Genomic DNA, 18,230 nt, shown 5'->3' on the forward strand with positions numbered 1-18,230 from the left:
TCCTACTTGGGAGCAGTTCTTGAGGAAGTGCTTCTCACAGGTGGACGCACCATCTGCCTGCTTGGAGCACCTGTTTTGCCATTTACCCATTTGGCCTCCTACCGACTCGGGATCAATAAAAGACTTGATATGTCAACTGAAAGTGGGTAAGGCACCTGGGCCTGATTTGGTCCCAGTGGAGGCCATTAAGTCGTGTCCTGAGTGGCGGGCTGGAATTCTGGCCAAAGTTTTTGATGCTATAAACTCCACAGGTCTCATTCCCAAGTCGTGGAAGCAGGCCATTATCATCCCAATCCACAAAAAAGGATCCACCGCTAACCTGGGGCACTATCGTAACATCAGCCTACTTTCAATCCTAGAGAAAAATTTTGCCCGCTTTCTGCTGTCCAAATTCGCTCAATGGTCGGAAGAGTCCAACTTAATCGGTCATGAACAAGCAGGTTTTAGACCCAAGCATTCCACAACGGACCATGCTATAATTCTTTACCACCTTGCATTGAAATACTCTACCCCTAGTCAGGCTATTTATGCGCTGCCTTTATTGACGTGAGGGCAGCTTTTGACAGCATCCCCAGAAACATCTTATGGGTGAAACTTGCTAACTGGGGCATTGACAGAAGACTCTTATGGCTTATGATCCAATTGCACGAGGGATCAGTTGCCAGAGTGAGACTAACTCCAGCAGGCGAACTCACGAATTCGGTGCCTATAAACAAGGGAGTCCGCCAAGGCTGTATACCAGCCCCCTATCTCTTTAATTTGTATATAAGTGATATGAGAAAACCCCTAATTGAGTCGCCCGTCAATATTCATGCCCCCTGCCTTGCGGATTACCGCTGCCCACTGCTTCTGTATGCAGATGACGCAGTAATTCTTTCCTATTCCCAAACTAGCCTAAATAGAGCACTGAAGATCTTTGCTACCTATTGTCAAACCAATCAGTTAACCATCAACCATTCTAAATCTAAAATAATGATTTTCTCCAGAAGCTGAAAACTATGCAAGTGGAAGCTCGATGGAGCATCAGTAGAACAAGTTTCCAAATTCCAATATTTAGGTATATTTTTTTCAACAAAACTTGAGATGGAAAGCACAAATTCAATATCTACTCAATAAGGCTAAAACTGTGTCCCACGCACTTCTCCACTTTTATTTCTCAGATGGGGCTCTCCGCGTGTCTTTGGGGTTGAAGGTGTTTAATGTGAAAGTAGCCGCCGTACTTGCATATGCTGCACCACTTTGGGCTGCCTTGGCAAATTTTGGCCCTCTTGAGATCCTGCAAAATCAATTTTTACGCCGTCTTTTGAAACTTCCCTCATGTGTGAGCAATGCGGCTATACGTCTGGAACTGAAGATCCCCTTGCTAGAGACACTTCTGTGGAAACGGGTTTTCAATTACTGGCTAACAATCTGGCACAGATCTAGCCCAATGTTTATGGCATGACGAATTCATCAGTCCCCGGGCCAGTAAGATCCATGCCAAGCTTTTGCTTTTTGGAATCTCCCCCCTAACATCTTTAAATTTTGATCTTACCACAGTAAAGAATTTATCAATCAGAGATTGGATGATATAGAGTTGCAACGTAATCTTATGTTGGGCCGGGCGGGAGGGGTAATGTTTGCCTCGGCACATGGGCATTACTTCCGAACAGCATGTTCCAGTTTATTTATCATCCCTCTCTATTGCCAGCCATCGTTTTGCGTTTATCAAAGCGAGGTTCAATTCTTTTTCATCCAACGTCCTTCTTCACAGATTCTCTAAGGGCCGAGTCTCAGTTCTATGTTCCTGTGATAACCAGTCGACAGAATCCCATCAGCATATAGTTTTTACTTGCCCTCTGTATAGTGCTGTCCGGATGAACCTACTGAGACCATTAGTCCAAAAATTCTCTGGACTTCCATTAGAGACTCATCTTGCCCTATTACTGCGAGACACCGACTCGTTTGTAACCTTGCAAGTGGCAAGATCTTTAACTTCTGTTGTGTTCTATAAGAGGTGAAATGGACTGTTACATGAACCCAGAAAGCTTTTACCATATTGTTTTGCCTAATTTTTATACCCTCTGTAATTATAATTTTAGCTCTATATCTATTTTTACTGATTGTAAAGCAAGTATGTCTCATTGTGTCTATTTTTATGTGTATATGCGCTAAAAGCTGCAATAAATCTATCTATCTTTCTGAACTGGGTTTGTGGGGAGAGTTGATCTGTATTCCCATTGTGGCACTGAGCTGAGAAGACAAGTTTCAAGTCAGGGTAAGTATAATCACTCTGTCCTTGCTGGTCTTCTGCACAGACCCTAACCCCCCAACCCCACTATGACAATACTGCCACTGAGGAAAGCTTGGTGGGATTATTATTATTTATTAATTAGTTAATTATACCCCGCCCATCTGGTTGGGTTTTCCCCGCCACTCTGGGCGGCTTCCAACAAATACGAAAATACATTAAAATATCACAAACTTCCCTAAACAGGGCTGCCTTTAGGTGTTTTCTAAATGTCAGGTAGTTGTTTATCTGTCTGACCTCCGATGGGAGGGTGTTCCACAGGGCGGGCACCACTACCAAGAAGGCCCTCTGCCTGGTTCCCTGTAGCTTTGCTTCTCGCAGTGAGGGTACCGCCAGAAGGCCCTCGGCGCTGGATCTCAGTGTCCGGGCTGAACAATGGGGGTGGATATGCTCCTTCAGGTATATAGGACTGAGGCCGTTTAGGGATGAATCCGGTCTGTGGAGTGGTAGTCCCTCCAAACTCAGGTTCGATAATCCAATGGTCTGGTATCCTGGCTAAACCTAAGCATTTCATTCTGTGATAAGCCTTCTACAATACCTCTTTTGTGGGGCGGGGGGCAGCGGCAGATGTAAGTCTTTAAGCTCTGGGCAAACTTGGGTGAGGGGAGGAAGGCAATGCCTCAGAGATCATGTTATCTCTGCACCCACCCTGGAATGGAATGTGCCAGCCTTCAAAAACATCCCCCTCTACATCCCAAGAGAACAAACATATTAGTTCCCTTCTTCTGAAGCCAAATGGCCACTTGGGCAAGATGAATCTCCAGCCACATCTTTGTACGTGAGAGGTGGGAAGGAAGGAAATAAAAACTAACGATGTTATTCCTCTATAGGCTGCCATTGAAGGTCACTCCTCTCAGTTGCTCAGGGAATGGGCTGCATTGCCAGCCCACAAATAAACCAGTTCCCCTTTTTTATACAAATATGTAGCACTGTTATGTAGCACTTTGGGTGGAGACAGCATTGATAAGCGGACACGGAGCAATGGATTCAAACTACAAGAAAGAAGATTCCACCTAAACATTAGGAAGAACTTCCTGACAGTAAGAGCTGTTCGGCAGTGGAATTTGCTGCCAAGGAGTGTGGTGGAGTCTCCTTCTTTGGAGGTCTTTAAGCGGAGGTTTGACTGCCATATGTCTGGAATGCTTAGATGGTGTTTCCTGCTTGGCAGGGGGTTGGACTGGATTGCCCTTGTGGTCTCTTCCAACTCTTTGATTCTTTGATTCTATGATATAGTTGGCATATCAGAAATCTGGTGGAACACAGAGAACCCGTGTGACACAGATTCAGGTAGCTAGCCGTGTTGGTCTGACATAGTCGAAACAAAATAAAAAAATCCTTCCAGCAGCACCTTAGAGACCAACTAAATTTGTCATTGGTATGAGCTTTTGTGTGCATGCACACTTCTTCAGATACACTGAAACAGAATTCACCAGACCTTTATATATAATGAGAGGGTGGGGAGGGGTATTACTCAGAAGGGTGGTGGGAATGGGTGATTGGCTGATAAGTGTGGTAATCTAGAAGAGAACACAATCTATACAGAAAGTATTAAGAGGCCTGGCTTTGCCTGATGCCAAAAAGGGAAAACTGCAAGCACTAGGCTAGCTCTGCTGGAGAGGGTGTCCCAGAACTGAAATGCCACCACTGACAAGTCCTTCTCACTAATAGCCACCTGTGTTTTTCATTTGATGAGGCAGCTAACAAAGCCTAGCTGTTCCTATCCAAGTAGGGTCAGCAGGTGAGCTGATGGAAAGCTTTGTATTTGTATCTTCTCTGCCCTGCTATTTTGTCCCTCTCAGTTTCTCTTCTGACCTTTCTCCATCAGTCTTTCTTTTTTGAATTACAACCAGCATCTCACTTATATTCTCTCACCCTTCTGTACCCATTTCCCTTTCCACAGTTCTCATTCCAAGGCTTTTTGCAACAGGTGGAGCTCACTGGCTTACATGCAGGAGTTGCCTGCCTTCCTTTAATTGAAGGAAGAGCATGTCATGGGCAAAGCCTTTCTCATTCCAAGATCTTGGAGACCTGCTGCCAATGCAGAGTAGACAAGGGGTGGCCAACATGGTGACCTTTATAGGTTGTTGAACTCCATCCATCAGTACTATAAGTCCCAGTCAGCTTGGCCAATGGGCATGGATGGCTGAAGCTGGAGAACCATATTGGCAACCTCTACAGCCGAGCACTCACTGGGCAGATGCTTTGGCTGCTTGATGGGTTCATATATGTTTATCTTCTCCCATTTTGACCTTCAATAATGCATCTGACAACATTTTCAAGATCTAAGCAATGTATTTATTTTTAAAATAATTTCAGGAGAGGGAGGAACCCAAAGACATTGTTGTTCTGATTGCATCAATTTACACAAGCTAGAAATGTGGTGAGTTGATTGATCCGTATTCATCATCGTCTCCACCATTCAGAAAAAGAAATGATTGGGTGCTTCTAATTATTAACCGATGGTGTGAATATATATGGAGAAATGCCATATCTGGCTATTAAACCAACGCCAAACGAAGGTTCTCTGTGTTTGTGAATGAATATCTGGCTATTAAGCAGCTGTTGGAGTGCATTGTTCTAAGGGGAAAAGGGAGAGAAGTGTTTCAGGAAAACTGGTAAGGAGGAAGAAAACTCATATTTATTTCTTTATTCGGAATCAGTGGCAGATGATGCCCATTGGGATTGCTGGCATGGGAGGCAGGGAGGCCAACAGCAGATGCAAACACCAGGGCAAATGATGCAACACCAGGGCAGAGGGAAGTCATTTTTGTTTTGCCCTCACCTATTGAGTTCTACAGGGGCAACACGGAGATGGGGTTTTCCAGTCTACAGCCAAGTGGAAGCTGACTCATTGCAGCTGGGACTGAAGCTACTTTAATTATAATTAACTGGAATCTGAGCCCCATAAGGCAGCCGAAGACAGAGTTGCTAGTCCCAACCAGGCCACGATCTAGAGCTGGGATCTAGGTAAAAAGGTAAAGGTAAAGGACCCCTGGACAGTTAAATCCAGTCAAAGGTTACTATTGGGTTGATGTGCTCATCTTGCTTTAGACCAAGGGAGCCGGCGTTTGTCCACAGACAGCTTTCCGGGTCATGTGGCCAGCATGACTAAACACCTTCTGGTGCAACGGAACACAATGGCGGAAGCCAGGGCGCATGGAAATGCCATTCACCTATTTATCTACTTGAACTGGCATGCTTTCGAAATGCTAGGTTGGCAGGAGCTCAGATAGAGCAACGGGAGCTCACCCCATCATGGGGATTCGAACCGCCAGCCTTCTGATTGGCAAGCCTAAGAGGCTCAGTGGTGTATACCACAGCGCACCTGTGTCCCTCAGCTGGGCTCTAGCCAGACCCTGCCCAGGAACCACAATGTCCCACCACCCCAGCTGAGGGATGTAGAACAAACTCCTTCCTATCCATCCCCACAGCTAGGTCCAAATTGTCTGCTGCTCTTAGCCAATCAACCCCTTGCTCATTTCCTGATAGCTTGATTAAGCATGGAAATCAGATCTCAGTTAATTTCAATGATTTAACTACAGTGGTACCTTGGTTGTCGAACGTAATCTATTCCGGAAGACTGTTTGACTTCTGAAACGTTTGACAACCAAGGTGCAATGGGCAATTGAGAAAATTGAGAAACGCGCCTCAGTAGCCGTTCAACTTCCGAGGTGCGTTCAGAATGGAAGCATTTATTTGCAGCTTTTCGGCGAAAACCGAAATGTTCGACTTCTGAAACGTTTGACAACCGAGGTACCACTGTACTTGAACTGTACTTGTGATCCAGATCAGTGAATCTCTCTGGGACTAAATATAGATCCTCAGATTCTGTTTCACACAGAGACATTCATTTTTTATCTACAATAAAAAAAATCTTGAGACCAGGTTGCTTTACCAGCATTAAAATATTTGATGTGTGCCTCAGGAAAATTTTGCTCCAAGACTAATTTCTTGAATTTTTCTTTGATGTCATCTCCCACGTCCGACCCCCTAGCTTTAAACAAAAGCAAAGGTTGAGTAAATTGTTGTTCTCAGAAAGGCTGAAATATCTGTTTTATGTCTATAGAGCAGTGTTTTTCGACCTTTTGGGGGCAAAGGCACACTTGTTTCATGAAAAAAATCATGAGGCACATCACCATTAGAAAATGTTAAAAAATTTAACTCTGTGCCTATATTGACTATATATGAAGTAATTCTCCCACGGCACACCAGTGTTGAAAAACACTGCTATAGAGCACCCGAAGTCTCTTCTTCCCACCATCTTCTCTGGATTGTCCACTAGACAGTCAGGAACAGAACCCCCATGAAACCAGAGAAGAGGATCTAAGCAGGCATGGCCAAACCTGGCCCTCCAGAGAGTTTTGGTACTACAATTCCCATAGTCCATGGCCACTGGTCCTGTTAGCTAGGCATGATGGGAGTTGTAGTCCCAAAACATCTGGAGGGCCAAGTCTGGCCATGGCAAAGGAACTGAAAGCATACACAGGGGCTGGATGTCCATATTTGCTAGTGGGAGGCTTTATGGTAGCTGCTCTTTCTGCTGGATCATTGTTAATATTGCAGCCCCCTATTGCCTTTTATTTTGGGGACACATTTTTTTCTTCATGTGATGTGCTAAAGTGGCCATTCTTTAGGGTACAGCTCCCTTTTCCAATATATCCCTTCATCCCAGGAAGGGTTGATTATTCCATTAGCCACCTTTTATTCTAGAAGATTATTGTAGCCAAGATTTTAAATATGTTTTCCTCCTTCATTTTAACTCTGTACAGTAGAACCTCTACTTAGGACTCCCTCTACTTCGGGCCCAATCCAAGTCATGACCGCGGCGAACCTGGAAGAAAATTCCGGGTTTGCCACGATTCAAACATGTGCAGAAGCAGCTTCCGCTGTTTGCGCACTCGCAGCCACCGCCACCTGCACATGCGCAGAAGCATGCTACCGTCAAATGCTCCTGCGCACAACTTTCTACCAGCGACCCAGATCAATATACGGCCGGACCTCTGGAACTGATTATGTCTGTTAGTAGAAGTTCCACTCTACAGTATAGATGGCTGCTGATAGCAACAACAACAAAAAAGTGTTTAAAAATTAGCCACATAACCTCAAATGAAAGATAACATAAGGAATATACCGTAGTTGACATAACTGAGTATTTGACGGTCAGGAATGATAAGCAAGCAGCATTAATATTTATTGATGCGGAAAAGGCCTTTGACAATATTTCTTGGGAATTTATGATAAAGAATTTGGAACTAAGGGAAGTGGGACAGTTTTTTAAAAAGATAAAAGGTATTAGAGCTATATATTCAGATCAAAAAGCTAAATTGATTGTAAATAATGTGTTAACAGAGAATTTTGAAATTACGAAAGGTACCAGACAGGGTTGTCCGTTATCTCCATTATTATTCATTACGGTCATGGAAGTCCTTCTAAGAAATTTGAGAAATGCAGAAAAAATAAAGGGAATCAGTGTCAGTCAGAATGAATATAAATTAAAGGCCTTTGCGGACGATTTAGTTATAACAATGGAAGAACCATTAACCAGTGCTAAAGAAGCACTGGAAAGAATTGAACAATTCGGACAGGTAGCAGGTTTTAAATTAAATAAAATGAAAAAGAAAATGCTTGTTAAGAATAGGAATCAGGGTCTAAAAGATAAATTGCAATAACAAAAAGGTATAGAGGTGGTAAAAAAGGTAAATACAAGATATGTTTGCCGAGGGAAGAAACCAAGAATTAAATTTAAATTACTTACAGATACAAAAGAGAGTGGTGGCTTCTCCTTGCCTGATTTGAAATTGTATTATGAAGCTTCTTGCCTTTGTTGGTTAAGGGATTGGATATTGTTAAAAAATACAGATCTATTAGATCTGGAAGGCTTTGACAACAAATTTGGGTGGTACGCATATTAATGGTACAAAAAGTTAAAAGTTCATAAAGGCTTTTTGAACCACATAATTCGAAAATCTCTATATGAGGTGTGGAATTGATACAAGAGTTTACTAGAATGCAAAACACCATGGTGGCTGTCGCCATTAGAGGCAATAAATGTAAAAAAGTTAAATATGGCCAAAAATTGTACCATCTATGAACAATTGGTGATGGAGATGGATAACCAAAGGAAAATAAAACTGTATGAGGAAATTAAAGGTTTGGTGAATAATTGGTTGCATTATCATCAAATAAATGAAATTTTTAAAGATGACAAAAAGAAAAATTGGTTTTGGTATACAAAATTGAGGTTTGAATTAGAGTTATTAAGCAATAAGGTAAAAATATTATAAAAATGTATAAATTAATTTTGGAATGGCATGTAAAAGATAAAGAAGTTAATCAATTATGATACATTGGGCAAAATATATTGGTTATAATATACAGTTAGAAGACTGGGGGAAAACTATGGAAATGTGGAATATATTTTACAGTTTGCAGTTCTCTTATTGATGTATAGATGGTATATAACACCAGCGAAATCAGCAAAAATGTATAAAACAAATAATTAATGTTGGAAATGTAAAGAAAACTAATGTACTTTTTAACCTACGAGGTGGGTTTGTAAGGAATTGAAGGCTTTCTGGGAAATGATTTATAATAAACTTTTTAAAATGCTGAAATATACATTTGTTTAAAAAAAAACCCAGAAGTCTTCTTAATTGGTATTGTTGGTACTGAAGTACATAAGCAAGATAAGAGACTGTTTTTATATGCAACAACTGCAGCAAGAATATTATTAGCCCAACGATGGAAGCAGGAAGAGATTCCAATGGAAGAAGAATGGCAGATGAAATAGATGGACTATGCTGAGTTGGCGAAACTAACTGGGCAAATTCATAGAAAAATCTATAATTTGTTTACTTATGATAAGGACTTAATAGCAATAAGTATAACAACAAAATGCAATATTGGAGAGTAAGTTGGAAAACCATCAGTCGAGGAGGGTGGAAGTCTCAGGCTGTAGTAGCCAAATGTTTTCTATGTTATCTATAAGTCGGATGTTAAGCTTAAAAATATGTGCAAAAACATATGTGTGTGTGTGTGTGTGTGTGTGTGTGTGTGTGTGTGTGTATATGTATATATGTATATATGTATATGTATAGATAAAGATATTCAATAATGTTGCATTCTATTTTTGTATGTTAACTAGATCCATAATTGGATTGAAGAGAACTTAGGGTATCCTTCCATAAACAGATGCCTTCCAGATGTTTTAGGCAAAAACTTCCACCAGCCACCAAAGTGTAGTACAGGAGGGACAGGCAGGGCAGGGCCAACTCCTTCAGGACAGCAGAGTGATGAGCAGCACTGGCTCTGCCTCCTACCTTTGAACTTTTTCTGCTCTGGCTGGTCAATAGAAATACTTGAAACTCAGACTTGAAACAGAGGTTGCGTCTTTCCTCCCCTCCCAACCCATTCTCCTTTTGTGAATCTTAGGGTGTTTGTGTGTGTGTGTGTGTGTGTGTGTGTGTGTGTGTGTGAGAGAGAGAGAGAGAGAGAGAGAGAGAGAGAGAGAGAGAGAGAGAGAGAGAGAGAGAGAGAGAGAGAGAGAACTAACAAGTGGAGTGAAGGTTATAGGTTTGTTTTTGTTTCTATTGTGTATTTTGTGTTTTCTTATCTTCCTGTTTTATGTTGTGAACTGCTCTGAGATCTATGGGTAAAGCGCTTTATTTAATAAATAAAAACAAAATCCATGGCCATAACACATACCAGACAGATACATGGCTTCAAAAGTTGATTTCTTCATGTACATAATGAGATACTTTTCATAATCAATATCCATCATGCGGATTTCACCACCTATACAGGAAACAACACAAGACATCAGTTGAAGGAAGCGGTTTCCCCATATCTTGGCTGTTAGTGGGGGGGGGCAGGCAAATTGGGATCAGCCACTCTTAGTCATCTTAATTATTCCTTCTTTCTCCCAACCCCTCATTTAATATGTCTTCAGAAGTAATTTTAAGTGCCACAGATTGCCCTACCTAAAGCAGGCAGTGGGAACCACCATTCCTCCCCCCCCCCCAGTCGTCTTGCTCCCTGTCCTTATGTGGACATTCTCTCAACCCCTGTCCCAGAAGGCCTTGCTTTGAGGAAGGACCCCCCTCCCGTCCCTTTTCTCAATGTGTGGCAGGGAGGGGGGGATCCTTAGACCCTGCAGAAGTCTTGTTTGGAGAGTAGCAAAGCAAGCAGGTGGCAGAGAGGCTCCAGACGGTGGGAACTTGCTACCCCTTCTGCAGCTCCTTAACTTTGTTGAGAGCCGCCCACAGTGGCTGGAGTAACCCGGTCAGATGGATGGGATATACCGGTAAGTAATAAAATTATTGTTTTTGTTGTTGTTATTTGCCTGGCTCTGTTAAACTAGAACATTTCCTGTGGCATCCCAAGGGCTTTGGAGAACCTCACTAGGAAAGCAAAAACTAGCTGTTTTGGTCCATTTCAAAAATAAGAAAACCCTCTAGGTGAGCATTACATTTATTTCAGCCAACCCTAGTGTCAGGAAAGACTGGCCAACTTTTAAGTTCTCCAGCACTCTTCACCGAGCACAATATTACCAAAAGAATGATTAATCCACCCACCCACCCAAAAAACCAATCAGACTGGGTTGGTATCTATGAGGGCAGCGTATAGGGTCAGTTGCGAGATAAAGATTGTAGGATGACAGAGTCCCTTCCCAGTCCAATACAGATCAGTTGTCTGGCCACCTGGGATTCTGCGATAAAAAAAGCAAAGGCTGCTCCCCAGGTCTGAGAACATAGATCCCAGCTGTTACCCAGAACTCCCTTGTGCAGCCTGGAGTGAAACACTCCAGTTCCTCCTGGTTAAGCAGAGGGGAGATCTAAAGAGAAAACAGGAGTCTTCCATTTTGAAAGGCCCAAGATTAATTTTGAATGGCATACAAGGCAAACCATATATTTCTGAGTTGGGAAGTAGAGGCATTGGTTTAACCATCTGCCATGAGTCTTTAACTCCTCATTTGCCCTTCCTATCTCTTTGTTATTTAGACTGATAGTCTTATGCTGAATCCTCTTTACAACCTCCTCCTCCTCCCTTCACTTCTCTCTTTAATTTCAAGATGAGAGATCAGCTTGAAACGATCTTCCGAAAGAACTATGGAGCAAGCATGGCTGCCTTTGTTTTCTCAGACTACTTAGCTTTAGCTAGACCCAGTGTTTTTTTCTTTAAAATAAATGTTTAAGGGCACTCTCATTTTCCTACTCATATTGAAATACTGCCCCTCAATGAGGCCAAACTTAGATTGAAAAAAATGTTTAGGGGAATGTGTACCCCTGTGTCCCGCCAGAAAAAAGCACTGCCTAGACTTAGAAACCTTTTTCTAGCCTTGTTATGTATTTCCTAAAATAAACATCTTTATTGGGGGGCAAGTGATTGCACTGCTCTCCCCCACAAAACTCGATTTTGCACTCAAAAGAAGCATATAAATGGGGAAAAGAACAGATGTTTGAACATTTGCCCAAATCACAGCATCTGGATCTTCTGATCATAAAACATACTTTATCATCAGGTAATAGGGTGGCTGATGGCAGTCGTACTCACCGGTAAATTTGAATACACCAGGTTTGTCTGTGTGCTTTAACATAGCAGTTGCTTCTTTGCAGACACCGTCCCTGGAAAAGAGAGCTAAATGAAAGCACTTCAAAACCAGATACCCAGCCTGCTTCTGCCTTGCCTCTCCCACTTGTATTTCTTAGGGTGTCAGAGCCACTGATGGAAGAAATACAGTTCCAGTAAAATGCCTTTCTGTCTACCAGAGGGAAGGATAGCTGGAGCGTCAAGAGGAATGGCACCCTGACCAATGCCTTCAAAATGAACAGGCCTTCTTGGAGGCCTCTACATGATCAAATGTAGGTTTCTGCAGGATTACTCATGTCTCCACTGACTTTCCAGCAATGTTTTATTTATATCACTATGCCCAACCTAAGTAGCTCTTTAAGATAAAACCAGACACCCCCCCCAAAAAAGAGAGATAATTGGGGATGGGAAACCTGTGGTCTTCCCTAAGCAGCAGCTCTACACAAAATCTGGACATTGCTCCACCCAGCTCAATATTGCCTACACTGACTGGCAGTGCCAGAAACTTTATGCCCTTTCCAAACCATCTCAAAACAATTTCAGGGGAAATCAGGGCTTTGGCTCCGTGGCAGAGCACTTGCTTTGCATGTGCAAGGACCCAGGTTCAATTCTCAGCCTATGCATGATGGGAGGAGAGGTATCAGTTGTAAGATACTAACGACATACATATAATTAGTGGTGAGTTTCATATCTCCATCTGTAAGCTCCACCATGTGGTCCATCGGTGATATTTTCTGCTCATACTCAGTCAACTCAGGCAGCTTGGAAGCCATCCCGATGGGGTGCCACTTCCCGACAGTCTAAATCAGAAGAATTTTGATTGACATTTTAGGGATCAGAGAAAGTTGACAAGGGTTCGTTATATAACACAACCCACCTCATCTCTAGTATTTTCCTACCAAAGCTAGGAGTATATATCAAAATCAGGCAACTATTAATCTGCTGATAGCCAAACTTCTGGACCTGGGGGAGAGGAAAAGGGGGACCCAAAAGCAACAGGGCCTTTACTCAAGAGCAAAGCTGCTTGGGTATCCTATCCAGGTAAGGCTTCCCTATCTGAAAGTCCCATCTGTAAACGTCTTACCTTTTGGGCGTCAAAGTTTGGGACCACAGGGATGTCAGCACTGACAGGAAATATGTAGTCAGGGGTCATTCCAAACACCAACAGCAGCACAGCAATCATCCTGGAGCTGCTTCTCTCCTGCTCTTACCGTGAACACCGTGTGCAGGGGGAGAGAATGATGGTCCAGGGTTGCAGCGGCCCATTTTAAATATCTGTCTTCAAAGCACATCCCACTCATCAACTTATGCAAGAGGGAAGAACAGAGTGGTAACAGCAGGGTTATTTTTAAAGGGAATTAATTTATTTGTGGTGTGGAACAAGGTGGAGTCTCCTTTATACTTCAGAAGAAACAAACATGCTTGTTCTCTTGGGTTGTTGAGGGGGATGTTCTTGAGGGGGATGTTCAAGGCTGGCACATTCCCTTCCTGGGCAAGTACAGAGATCAGGTGCGAAGATGATGAAGCACTGACGTGACATATTTAAAGAGTTGCCCTGCGACTCTTTAAAATGAAAGTTCTCCCACTACTTCTGGTGGGCATTGCCTTGGGTTCGCGTAGGGACTTTGTAAGATTGGAATCTATCCAATCACAATTCCTCAGGGCCATTCTCAGGATCCCTCCTTCTGTTGCGGGTGCGATCATGAGATTGGAGACCGGTTGTCAAGCCTTTACGTATGTGGCCCTGAAAGCGAAATTGTGGCTATGGCTCAAACTATGTTTCAGACCGATGGGTTTGGCCCCCCTGATTCTGAGGGATAATTTTAAATCTCCATGGGAAAGGGAAGTGGTAGAGGAAGTGCAAAATTGTGGTCTGTCCTCCCTTTATATTGAGTCCATGACATACAGCCGCGCTAAAGCGATGATCGCTCAGAGATTGGGGGATATCTCCAGACAGGAGGACATAGCCCGCGTGAAATCTGGGATGTTTTTAGGGGAGCAGGTGTATCGGTCTGCAGCAGCCCGTTACCTGGCGGATATCCACTACGTGGAATACCGCAGACTAATTACTGCGGCTAGACTGAATGTCCTTGATTCAGCAGTTTTGAGGGGAAGATTTGGAGGAGTCCCATACGGTCAGAGAATGTGCCATTGTGCCTTGGGTGAGGTAGAGTCCACAGAACACATTCTACTGAGTTGTCCCTTTTATAATGATTTAAGGCAATATCTTATAGACCCGTATTTATCTCAGTTTAGTTCCCGACCAAGAGAACAGCAGGCAGCATATTTGCTCAACAAGCCCACTGGGAAAATAACCTTCTCAGTGGCTAAATTCCTCTTCCTGGCGCTCAAGTGTTGGAAACGTATAATCAAATGTCTTGATGTGGGTTATCTGTAGGAGGTTTAGTAGCGCGGTGATACCCCATTTATGTATCCCTCTGATGCCTTCAGTTTTATATGTTTATCTTTGTATTGAGAAATGGTTTTTTGTTGTTGTTGTTTCTGACTATCGGTCGAATAAAGTATATTGATTGATTGATTGATATTATCCAATCCCAGCTAGCAATCCCACAGGGATGGGGGTGGCGTTACAAAGAGTGTATTAAACTGGGTCTACACTTTGCGGGTGGCACTGTGGGTTAAACCACAGAGCCTAGGGCTTGTCGATCAGAAGGTCGGTGGATCGAATCCCCGCGACAGGGTGAGCTCCCGTTGCTTGGTCCCAGGTCCTGCCAACCTAGCAGTTCGAAAGCACCTCAAAGTGCAAGTAGATAAATAGGCACCGCTCTGGCGGGAAGGTAAACGGCGTTTCCGTGTGCTGCTCTAGTTCACCAGAAGCGGCTTAGTCATGCTGGTCACATGACCTGGAAGCTGTACGCCGGCTCCCTCGGCCAGTAAAGCGAGATGAGCGCTGCAACCCCAGAGTCGGTCATGACTGGACCTAATGGTCAGGGGTCCCTTTACCTTTACACTTTGCCAGCAGATAATGAATGTATGGTGGGCAAGACACAGAGTGTGGGCCCAATTTATACAATAACAGGTGAACATATTCCCCCTTTTCATCCTTTGTTCAGAGTGAGCGTACTGGGAAGAGTTTGTTTGATCTCAGTCAAATCACCATAGGTCTGGCTGGCTTCATGATGCCAAGATTGTAAAGGGAAGGGAAGGGGGGCTAGGAAAGCCTAATAATGCCCTTCTGTACACAATTGCCTTGTGAAGTAGGCCAGGCATGTGCCAAGCTGCCTGGTAATCATTGCCGCCGCCACTCTCCTCCAGGCCCCAAATGAGAGGGAATTCTGGGACTTTCCAGAAACTCTTAAAGATAGCATCCAGTTTATTTGACACTCCCTGAGGTAAAACAAAATTGTTTCACCACCACCAAGATTCCTCTCCATTTACAAGGCAAGCAGAGCTGGTGCCCACCTCTCTTTCTGTCCCATTGAATAGAGCAGCCTGCTTTTCTATGCCAACCCCAATTCCTTTAGCTCTGTAGCATGAACAAGGTGGCTTAGGCACATGGTTCCCCCCCACCAAACCTGTGAGTTGACAGCTGTGAACGCAAGACCCAACTTGTCAAATTACTTAATGTTTCTTAGGAATGAAAAAGGCAAGGGTGAGAACAAAGGGACAAAGCAAAATATTGAAAGCAAAAGGAACTCTCTAACTCTATCTTATCCTGAACAAGACAAATCGCTCCACCAACTAAGAACGGCCAGAACAAGTTACTGACAAACAGGCTTCTGGTCTCCTCATGACTAACATATCATAGCTGGCCAGTTGCAGGGTTTTCTGATGGTCCATGAGGGGCAAAGGACCATTTTCCTAGTCCTTTTTAAAAGCATTTTAGTGGCAGCTGGCACCTTCTAGCCAATTATATCCCAGGTCACATTTGTCAGGCAGTCTGTAAATACCTGTAGGGAAAGTGGGGCTGGGATGGCTGACACATTATGGCTACATTGGTGTTAATAATCATCAGGATTTCTCAATCTTCCTCCAGACAGGATTTAATTAATAAATTCTGGGCTGCTTAGGAAGGAGCATGCATTACTATTGAGACGTAATAGAGTTTATGGGTCCAGATTTTGCCACAAAGAGAACACTGCAATATTCTTTATCATCCCTTAATGCAAATCCTTTCATGAGCCTTTAGTCAAAAATCACCCAAAAGGAGTGCTGTTGTTTTCAGAGAGTCCTCATGCCTAGTTCTGTTGAAGGCCTTTTCCATCTGCCTTGTTCATAGTCAGCACAATGAGTGGGTTCTTGCAGTCTCCAGACACAAAATGGAGGTCAGTTCCCTAGCTTTTCAAACATGAAAGAAAATAAAAACAGTGTGTGTTAATTAAATGTGTCTCTCGTAATAGCGGTGCTTTAATTGCTTCTTTGTCGTTCTCAGTACTAATCCAATTCCCTTTGGTCTTCCAAGTTTAGCCACATACTAATTGGGTTACTGCCTCATGATGAACCAGAGGAGTAATTAATTTTATCACCTTTAAACCTTCAAACAGGCAGCTAGTGAATAAAACTGGGATACTCAGAGCATAAGATAATTTAAACTCTGGAAGATTTCAATGGGGGGAAATCACAATATGGATATAGTTGCATACTAAATAATGAGCCAATATATTCCATAGTGCTGGAAATGCCATAGAAGAGCCTCCCCAAACCTGGTGCCCTCCAGATGTTTTAGGTTACAAGACTCCCAGGCAGCATGACCATACTGCTTGGGGTTGATGGGAGTTGTAGCCCAAAACATCTGGAGGGCAGCAACATTAGGAATGGTTTGCATAGATAAGCCTGATTCCTCTACAACTCTCTCGCTCTCGCTCTCCCTCCCTCCCTCCCTCTCTCCCCCTCTCCCTGTGTGTGTGTGTGTGTGTGTGTGTGTGTGTGTGTGTTTTCTTTGCCAATTGACCAATCTTTAATTGCTCAGCAGGAAAGATGCACCCTTGACTTAGGTGCAATCCTGCATACCTAGGTTCTTCATGAGTTCCAGCTTCACAAATTTTTGTGTTGTTGTTCTTGTTCTTGGGTTTTTTTTTAATAAAAAACCCCTCCAAACCTGATGTGAAAATGTAGAGAACTAAACTAAAGACTAGAAAAATGAGAAGGTGACAGAAACCACAGAAAATGACATATTGACACATCCCAAGTAGTTCTGGACCTGAGGGTCATGCACTCTATCAAGGCAATGGAACCCTCCTGGAGCATCAAAATGGCAACGCCCACAAAGGAGCAGCTGACATCCGACTGGTTAGTAGTTGGAAGACTTTAGACCTGGCTTTAGACCTCACATGTAGTCTGTATGGCTTGAAGCTGCAGCATTTGTGGATGTTGAGTGGGTGGCATGTTGCCTGCAGAGGACAAGACAGACGTGGTGTGATAATGAGTAGCTATTTCAAGAGAGTTCCTGAGAAGTAAGGGTTGCTGAGTAAGCAAGCAAGCAAGCAAGCAAGCAAGCAAGCAAGCAAGAACAGTTGTTTTTCTAGTCTGTGTGCTTCAGCCTAGCTCCCATTGGCAGTGCCCTTCTTGTCTGTGTGGGATATAATGTGATCCATCCAGGTAATTTTCTAACTAGTACCCTTATACTGTATACACTATTGATCCCAAAACTATTTTCAGTAACTTACACATGAAAGCATAGCAGCCTTCTCTGAGGGTTCTGTTTTGGAACTAGATAAGCAGCACTTTCTTCAGCAAAACAAAGATGAAGACATGTTCAGACTATCCATTTTTATCTTGTGTTCAGGGGACAGTGACAGACAAGGAGAAGCAAGTGCCCAGTAAGATAGGGTTCCAAGTTTCCTTTGCAAGTTTCACGTGTGCACAGGGAGGGCGATACACATTTCTTAGGTCAGTAGTGGGCAACGTTTGGTCCAAGTTCCAACTCTATGGTCTTCCACATATTTTATGCAGCTTGTGGCCCGTTTTCAAAAGCCCTCTACACACAAACAGTGCAGACTTCTGCCAAGATCGGTCTGCTGAGTGAGGTGGGAGATTGTCAGGTACCATAAAATCCAAGGTTTCCCCTGTGGATGTCTATTAGCAGTTCTCAGGTCTATCCTGGGGTGGGGCAGAGCTAAAGGTATGTATTCACACTGCTGTACAGCAACAAAATGTAGTAATGAAATAATATTCTAGTGCTGCCCTTAGGGTAGCAGGGGAAGGCACTCCAATGGGCTTCATCCAGCCAGTCTGGATGAGGTCCACTGGATTTCCCAGTAATGTTTTATTTCTGAAAGAAATGCAGCCAGGGTAGCATGTTATATTACTGCCTGTATTACCCTCCCTCCACAAGACAAATAACTTTTCTCCAGAAGTAGGGATATACTTGCATCGGTCCATACTGGAAATG

At 43.3% G+C, this 18,230-nt stretch overlaps 1 protein-coding gene across 1 annotated transcript; it reads right to left on the reverse strand.

Annotated features, from left to right (window-relative positions):
* Nucleotides 1–4,565: 4,565 nt before the first annotated feature.
* On the reverse strand, nucleotides 4,566–13,101 carry LOC132591628 (epididymal secretory protein 4). The gene is made up of 6 exons (XM_060270971.1): nucleotides 12,963–13,101; nucleotides 12,545–12,678; nucleotides 11,843–11,913; nucleotides 9,995–10,084; nucleotides 6,186–6,284; nucleotides 4,566–4,867 (listed from the first exon to the last, which is right to left on the reverse strand). The coding sequence occupies exons 1-6, from the start codon at nucleotides 13,059–13,061 to the stop codon at nucleotides 4,842–4,844; spliced, it is 519 nt and encodes a 172-aa protein (XP_060126954.1). The 5' UTR covers nucleotides 13,062–13,101; the 3' UTR covers nucleotides 4,566–4,841.
* Between the last annotated feature and the right edge of the window lie 5,129 nt (nucleotides 13,102–18,230).

Source organism: Zootoca vivipara, chromosome 2 (genome assembly GCF_963506605.1).
Source record: "Zootoca vivipara chromosome 2, rZooViv1.1, whole genome shotgun sequence".
In the NCBI taxonomy this organism is placed as follows: domain Eukaryota; kingdom Metazoa; phylum Chordata; class Lepidosauria; order Squamata; family Lacertidae; genus Zootoca; species Zootoca vivipara.